The sequence below is a fragment of the Haliotis cracherodii genome, unplaced genomic scaffold (genome assembly GCF_022045235.1).
Source record: "Haliotis cracherodii isolate W230 unplaced genomic scaffold, xgHalCrac1.p SCAF_14, whole genome shotgun sequence".
Classification (NCBI taxonomy): domain Eukaryota; kingdom Metazoa; phylum Mollusca; class Gastropoda; order Lepetellida; family Haliotidae; genus Haliotis; species Haliotis cracherodii.
This window is the reverse complement of record NW_027266269.1, coordinates 28,438,606-28,447,459: the sequence shown is the minus strand read 5'-3', so window position 1 is coordinate 28,447,459 and position 8,854 is coordinate 28,438,606. Positions and strand designations below refer to the sequence as shown.

The 8,854-nt window shown below is 39.9% G+C and overlaps 1 protein-coding gene across 1 annotated transcript in view; it reads left to right on the top strand.

Annotated features, from left to right (window-relative positions):
- Nucleotides 1-2,845: 2,845 nt before the first annotated feature.
- The window catches only part of LOC139461159 (putative leucine-rich repeat-containing protein DDB_G0290503), a 123,797-nt gene continuing 117,788 nt past the window's right edge, over nucleotides 2,846-8,854 (top strand). The window contains exons 1-6 of the mRNA XM_071242722.1: nucleotides 2,846-2,998; nucleotides 4,109-4,177; nucleotides 4,513-4,557; nucleotides 5,126-5,209; nucleotides 5,790-5,986; nucleotides 8,196-8,225. Coding sequence (XP_071098823.1) covers nucleotides 2,846-2,998; nucleotides 4,109-4,177; nucleotides 4,513-4,557; nucleotides 5,126-5,209; nucleotides 5,790-5,986; nucleotides 8,196-8,225 — 578 coding nt within the window. The remainder of the gene's footprint in view (nucleotides 2,999-4,108; nucleotides 4,178-4,512; nucleotides 4,558-5,125; nucleotides 5,210-5,789; nucleotides 5,987-8,195; nucleotides 8,226-8,854) is intronic.

The window sequence follows — 8,854 nt, the reverse complement described above, 5'->3', positions numbered from 1 at the left end:
ATACAAACTAACTGTTTTAGTCCACTTGTCCACTATGATAACATATAGCAAAAGCCTTATTAATGGCAAATGTCTACTAGCCCTTGTGATACCATAACTATTGGGAAGTTTATGACTTTAGGACTAGTGCCAATTTCTAACGCTGGCTAGAATAGGTCTTCAACAACCCATGCTTGCCGTAAGAGGCAAGTATGCTTGTCGTGAGATGTGACTAACAGGATCGGGTGGTCAGGCTCACTGACTTGGTTGATGCATGTCATCGGATCCCAGTTGCAAAGACACGTAAAGATACAGGTAGAATAGGCCGTCAGCAACCGATGCTTGTCGTAAAAGGCAACTAACGGGATCGGGTGGTCAGGCCCGCTGACTTGGTTGATGCATGTCATTGAATCCCAGTTGTGTTGATCGATGCTCATGATGTCAATCACTGGATTGTCTGATCCAGACTTGATTATTTGCTCATCGTCGTCATATACCAGGAATATTGCTGAGTGCGGCGTTAAACAACAAACAAATAAACATAACAGCTTGATCAACTTGGGTAAACAAACTGACCACACTTGACACCGAGCTTGATGAAAGTTGTCTGAATCTAGCACTTGTTAACATTGTTTATTGGGAACTTCGTTATAGATGTCAATGTTTTCACATTTGCAGTGAACCGGATATGACAATATACTCCAATTTGTGCAGAAAAAAATTTGTCACTATTTTAATGCAAGGAAAAAAGACCCTTGCAATTTAGCGATTTCATGATTTTTGCACCGAGTGGGATCCGTTTGGGTGGTTGATTAAGACTTCCTGTTTTCTGGCATTGATGATTTAAATCATAGTAATCTTCAGGTGTGTCATGAATAAACATTGCAAATGCTTGAGTTCATGATGAGAAATTTGTGCTTGTTTTGCGTGAAATTGTCACGCTAAAGGGTGTGGTTTTTGACCGGTTTGTGTTTGTTAAATTTGGCTTGATTTAATAGTATTGTCAGTGATGTTTCTTAGTAAGGATAAGAATTTATGGATGAACAACTTCTTTATTACAATTAAGAGCGACGTTTCGGTGTAGGTTCTAACACCGTTATCAAGCAAGTGATTTACAGAGTGCAGTAAGCAAGTATATATACACGTAGGAGGCAATGTTTAATCCCGTTGTTTATATTACTGGCTTCATCCTTTGTATCACGGCACTGACTTCACCCATGGTCATCATCACTGCCCTTGTGTGTACACAGCAGGCTTCGCTACTCCAGTATATCTACCCTACTGTATAAACATTGCCTCCTACGTGTATATATACTTGCTTACTGCACTCTGTAAATCACTTGCTTGATAACGGTGTTAGAACCTACACCGAAACGTCGCTCTTAATTGTAATAAAGAAGTTGTTCATCCATAAATTCTTATCCTTATTTAGTACTCCAACTTCTAAATGCCTATCAAAGAAGTGATGTTTCTTGATTAGTGCAGGTCATATAAAGCTAGCCCAAGTATTTATCATGTGGTTCTATGCAAAACTATGTAATTGCTTTTTTGAAAATGAAACATGATCATTTATGATATATTGTCAGTTGTAAATTTGTGATGAATCAATACATGGTAATCAAATACACCCCTACTGAATATGATTGCTCTGCAGGGTGCCACGGTGTAGTTGTAAGATTTTTATAATGTCCTAGTGCCCTTTCCTCCTAAGATGGTGTTGTGGCTAGAGCAGTCCCCACTGTATATTTAAATATATACCACAACATTCAGAGGATGCAGTATATTTTGCAGAAATGTACATATCTTTCGGAAAATCCCATTTTGCAGAATTTTGCATTTATCTGCCGCAGAATTCGTCAAATACACTGCAGAATTTTAACATGAGTCGAAGGCTGGTTATAAACTCATAAACAGACATTTATTTTGTTTAGTTGTTATTACGTTTGTATTATTGCTTAGCAGCGGAAGGTCGGTGTTTCAATCCCTGTCTGCGTCATGCCAAAAGATGTTTAAAGATGGTACTTGTTGTTATACTGCCTTGTGCTTGGCATTAAGCATCTTCCCGAGACAAGGAGTTAACTGACTTTAAAAGTCCAGTTTCCACCCTTGCAGAACTATAGGCATGAATTCCTGGGCTCGATCGTAGCGCCACCAATGGTTATTATGAATTATATCCCTTTTAAGCCTCTCCTATGGACCAATCAGATTCCACCTCTCGTATCACTTACATTTGTTTCAAACAAAACGGCAGCGCCCAATCAAGACGATCTTATCGATAATCAAGATCTATAATGTGATAAAACGGGTCTTACATCGCGAAGTGTATCAAATCAAGTGCACACCTTGATGAGAAACATGAAAAGACTTGGAAATTATCTATTGACAACGAGTTGATGGTGCACATGCTCATCAAATCCTGCAGTCGACCAAAATCTGCATGACAGTTTACTAACCGGATTTTGATGCGCGATTTTGATTGGACTATGCATAGACTCGTTAGTCCAGCCAAAATCTAACTCCATAATACCAGCCTAGTTCGGCAAGGGTGGAAACTGGACTTTTATAGTCAGTTAACACTCTTGCCTTGGGAATATGGGCGTTAAGAGATAAAACAAGGACTGATCGGTTCGCAGTCATACTGTGTCGGGGGTGGGGTGGGGTGGGGGGGTGGGGTATTCATGTATAACTTTGGCAGGGTATCTCAGTGGGCTAGCACTATGAAACCGGCATAAGTCTAGGCTAGTACAGGCATACAAACGCATGCATGTCGCTATTTAAGTGCAATAATCTTGAACGTTAAACGTTAATCAAATGTCATCTAAATGTGCTTCTGATTCAGGTGGACGGTAGATGACCTGACGTCGCCATGGCCATGAACTACGTGGGCAGCATCTCCATCATGGACCGCGGCGACGCCCCCGCACAGGCCGTGATGGACAGGAACGCACGGTCCTTGGCCCAGCGTGTTGCGGACGAGACGAGAGATGAGTTGGAGAAAGTATTGTCCAGGGTGGAAAATGTGAGGCTTAGAATTACAAGATAAACATTACCGTATTCGATGTAATAAGCACGCTGCTCTAATAAGCGCCCACGGCAATATTTGCTGATATATTGGCTAGTGAACTAGCCCAATTTGCATCCCTTCCGATTGACCAATGTACACAAGACTTATTTATTCGGCATAATACGCACACGTGTGTTATATGCACCCTTAATTATGAGCAACTAAATTCTGAAAAAATATATCTGTCGTACATAAACATTTCAGGCTGTCAGCATAAACAACGAAAAATTATCTTTCAACTATTTTTTTTTCCACCAAAATAATACTCTAATAAGAGCCCCCTATTTCTAATTTTGAGAGCGCCCTGGGCGCTTATGTCGAATACGGTATGTGTTTTCAAATTTGGGGGTGTTATTGAGAATTTGATACCCACAAATATCATTTGGAACTGACAGCATTATCCTCAACTCAAAGGTTAATTACAGAAAATGCTAACAGTAACTGAGAATATGAAACTTTATAAAAATTAAGATCGCAAGTGAAAATGTTGCAGGATGAGTACAAAATAATATCTACTGCCATGCGGGACAATTTGGGTTTAAGAAATTTTGTTAGCCCTTCATCTCCCACGGGCAAGACTGTCCACTAGCCTCAGTGACATCGAAGTGTCCTGTTAAACCTATTTATCTTGGCTTGATCCTGGTGCCACCCTGTGTAGAGCACTTTTGTAATGCTGAGTACCAACCGAGTGAAGATCCGGGGTAGAATAGGTCTTCAGCAACCCATGCTTGTCAAGGCGACTATGCTTGTCGTGAGAGGCAACTAACGGGACCGGGCGGTCATCCTTGCTGACTTGGTTGATGCATGTCAGCGTATCCCACTTGCATAGATCGATTCTCATGATATCAATCACTGTCTGGTCCAGACTTGATTATTTACTGACTGCCGTTATACAGCTGGAATATTGCTGAGTGCGGCGTTAAACAACAAACAACGGATTAGGGTCCAGTAATCTTATCACTTCTTCGTTGCTGTTAGGTTGCTTCACCAGCAGGATCTTTCAAGTAGTAGGCATTGCAGACAATCAATATGTTGTAGTCTTAACTATTCAAAATACTTTTTCAGATCTATGGCTCGTTTGAGATGAGCGGGGAGTACGGCTATGACACTAACATGGAGTATGTCAATGATATTGTAAGTATAGCTGTAAACAATGGGCTGTAACACTATTGTAAGCGTATAGTGCGCTGTTCTCTGTGTTTCAGGGCAATATTCCATGTTAATCTATGTGTGTTTCAGGGCAATATTCCATGTTATTCTGTTTGTTTCAGGGCAATATTCCATGTTAATCTATGTGTGTTTCAGGGCAATATTCCATGTTATTCTGCTTGTTTCAGGGCAATATTCTATGTTAATCTATGTGTGTTTCAGGGCAATATTCCATGTTATTCTGCTTGTTTCAGGGCAATATTCCATGTTAATCTATTTGTGTTACAGAGCAATATTCCATGTTATTCTGCTTGTTTCAGGGCGAGCTGGAGGAGCTGATTCGAGACCAGGTCAAGAAGAGGAAGGTAATGGCAACATAAGACTTACTCAATTTTAGATATTGCACGTTACCTTGATGACACACAATGTCACTCACAGATTTAAGATATGTATCCATTGCTTGACTTGGTACTGTTCTTGCTGTAAGTCAACTTAGATTTTCACGTGATGGATGTTTGGAGTTGAAGGTGCACTTTGCTGGGGATGTACGTCTATCTGTCTTACACTTCTGTCTTCTGATTCAGTATCAGCAGCAGGTGTCTGAAGCAAGGCGTGGGTGCAAGGGATGTGTCAGTGTGGTTGTTTCAGTGTGGTTGTTTCAATGGCTACATCTGCCCTGTCTTACACTTCTGTCTTCTGATTCAGTATCAGCAGCAGGTGTCTGAAGCAAGGGATGGGTGCAAGGGCTGTGTCTGTGTGGTTGTGTCTGTGTGGTTGTTTCAATGGCTACATCTGCCGTGTCTTACACTTGTGTTTTCTGATTCAGTATCAGCAGCAGGTGTCTGAAGCAAGGCGTGGGTGCAAGGGCTGTGTCTATGTGGTTGTTTAAATGGCTACATCTGCCCCGTCTTACACTTGTGTCTTCTGATTCAGTATCAGCAGCAGGTGACAATCTTCATCGTGGGTTTCCAGGACGTCAGTGGTCAGAAGCTCCGCCTACTCCAGCAGGTCAATGAGGTGAGTGACATCTGCCATCTTAACTTCATCTTGGCCAACATAATTGACGTCATAAGAGTGTATTTGTATTGTTTTATATACGGGTACCATGTTTTGTATTCAACATGATTCTTCAAAATTTAGTTAAAAGGACCCGTGAAGATCCTGCTCCTCAGCAACCAATGCTTGGGAGAAACCGTATTATCAGTGGTTCATATTGGGAAAGGGAGGTCACTCTAATTTCAACGGGAGCTATCTCCCTTGTTTTCGTATTTGCGAGAAATGGTGTCACCCACGCTTATCCCTAAGGTAAAACGTATTCTTAATTAAATGTTTGAATGCATTATATATTTATGTTCCCATCCGTACAGCTTCTAAGATTGGTTTAGTGCTGATAACCATTTTCTAAAATGTGGGCCCACATCTTTCCCGTCATCTATGGTGATCGAAACAAGTGGGCCCACATTTGTATTTCGCCTAGCTTCGTTAGGTTGTTTCGTTAGTTCTGATAATCAATTCCTAAATGTCGGCAGATGTTCTTCCGTCATATTGATTGCAACAGGAAACGAACAAACAAACAAACAAACAAACATTGTTCCAGTTCTTCATGGAGAACTCTAAGTCCTATGAAGAGGAGGACTGGTTTCCTGGGACCCCTGACATCGACTTGGAGGATGTCGCTGACAAGATTGATGACTCGCTCAAGACGGCCAATGATCTCACCAAGAGACTGGGAGAGCTAAACAAGGAGATTGTAGACTGCCTGGCGGCCTACGCAGAGAAGAAAGCCACTAATAAGTGAGTTCAAACATTATTACTGCTTGGTTACATTATAGCTGGTTGGTTACATTCTTGTAGGTTACATTATTGCAGGTTGGTTACATTATTGATGATTGGTTACATTATTGATGTTTGGTTACATTCTTGTTTGTTGGTTACATTATTGCTGACTGGTTACATTATTGATGTTTGGTTACATTCTTGTTGGTTGGTTACATTATTGCTGGATGGTTACATTATTCTTGTTGGTTACATTATTGCTTGGAGGTTACATTCTTGTTGGTTACATTATTGCAGGTTGGTTATTACACCTTTACTACATTATTGATGTTTGGTTACATTATTGATGTTTGGTTACATTCTTGTTATTTGGTTACATTATTGCTGACTGGTTACATTATTTTTGTTGGTTACATTATTGCTGGATGTTGCATTATTCTTGTTGGTTACATTATTGCTTGTAGGTTACATTATTATTGGTTGGTTACATTATTCTTGTTAGTTGCATTTATGCTGGTTGGTTACATTATTCTTGTTGGTTACATTATTGCTAATTGGTTACATTATTTCTGGTTGGTTACATTATTGCAGGTTGGTTACATTATTAATGGTTGGTTACATTTTTGGAAAATGTTAATTAAGTTTAAAAACTAGTCACAACAATATGTTGGTCACCATGAAGAATGCCTCTTATACTTCATTTGCAAGTCAGGTGAGCTACAAGGTTGAATAAGCGGGGAAAGGCTATACCCACTATAACTACTCCAGTTGTAATTTTGCTCTGGGAACACCCAAGCACCCCAGAATCTTTCACAGGAAAGCAACAAAAAATACTTTTACAAAACTCTTCTCATTACTCTTTACTGAATTGAGGGCAAATTCATTTGGGGACATTATTTTGAATGTAGATCAAAGTTGACTAGGGATGGATATTTGAGGTTTTTAAGTGTAACACAATATTTTGCGATGCACAAAGCCGCATTGCGATACATATCACGATATATGGTATAATAATGTTTACTCAATAAATGCGTTTAATCAATAAATACAGAGCCATCTTATGGCCCCGGATGCATGCTAGTGCAGCGAAGGCATTTGGCAAGAAAATAACATCACCCGATATATTGAGCAGGAAAAAATGATATTGTGATACGTATCGTGGAAAGAATGAACCTCAAAAACCACAATCACTCTCTCTGAAATGAAACTACAGTCTCCTTCTTGGGCCACTTGTTTGTAGGCCTGTATAGATAGGTTGACCATTTGGCTTGGAAGTATCAGCATCAGTATGACCAAAACAATTTACTACCAGAAACATCATTTTTGGATTTAAAGCTAAAATTTATGATCCCATATACGCCATATCATTAATTGTTTATGAATATAATAGAACACAAATTATTCGAATATAATCGAACACATAACAAAATCAGGAAGAAAAAATGAAGTGTCATAACACTTATAACAACATGTTTTGATTTTTCCAATTGAAAACAAGCAAAATATGATACCTTTTAGTCATCATTACATAGAACTATATATTTATAAGAAAAATGCCCCCTTCCGTCCAATACCCTGGATAAAAGAGGATGTTTCCATGTAATACAATGATTTTGGCACAATATGCTGGCAGATGTGGTCACGTGTTATAAAGGGCCTCGAAAATAGGTAAGGCTCGAAAACATGTAAGCATGGTAAGATGGGGATAAACAGCGAAGGAGATAAAATACCCTGGATTATAGAGGATGTTCAATGTAATACAATGGTTTTGGTACAATGTGCTAGTCCATGGGCCAGGGTATTCTTTACAATACAACGAGGTACAATTCCGCCTCCGTGGTCTAGTGGTAGAGCGTCCACTGGAGAGCGGAAGATCCGGGGTTCGATCCCCAGCTGCGTCATATCAAAAGACGTTAAAAGATGGTACTTGTTGTTACCCTGTCTGGTGCTCGGCACTAAGTGGCTTAAACAAGGACTGGTCGGCTCGGAGTCAGTATACTGGGTCTGAGTGGAGTATTCATGTTAAACTGCGGCATGGTATCTTAGGAGGCTAGCACTATAAATTGGCATCAGTCCAGACTAGTACAAGCAGCCACACACACACACATACATGCATGTCGCTATATAAGTGCAATAATCTTGGACGTGACGTTAAACCCCATTTCACCTCACCCCCAGGATAATCCAGGCTGTTCCATGTATAACCATGTTTTCTTCTCTCCTGAAGACAAGTAAACCTCCAAGGTGGGGAAGTGAAGTAAGTCAACAGAACATGTGTGCATTTGTCTTTGATTTACCGGCACTGTTTGAACAACCTAACCTCCGTCACATACAGTATTCGACGTAATAAGCGCCCCGCTCTAATAAGCGCCCACGGCGATATTTGCTAATATATTGGCAAGTGAACAATCCCAATAACCACCCCTTCCGATTGATCAATGTACACATGACTTATTTATTCCTGTATAATACGCACTCGTGTGTTATATGCATCCTTAATTATGGGCAATTAAATTCTGGAAAAAATGTATCTGTTGTATATAAACAGTTCAGACTGTCAGCATAATCCACAAAAATTATCTTTCATCTCTGTTATCCACCAAAGTGATATTCTAATAAGAGCCCCTTATTTCTAATTTTGAGAGCGCCCTGGGTGCTTATTACGTCGAATACGGTACTTGGTTATTTTAGTGTTGTATTTTGCTGCCACTAACTGATTACATCTCGACCCGCTTGCACAAAGCGATCTTATCGCTAAGATGATCGTAACTCCCATACTTTAACATAGCATATGCTAGTCTTAGCGCTAAGATTGGTTTGTGCAAGTGGGCCCAAAAGTTGTTGCTAATAAATGGACATTTTGACACATTTATTTGAATAGACAAT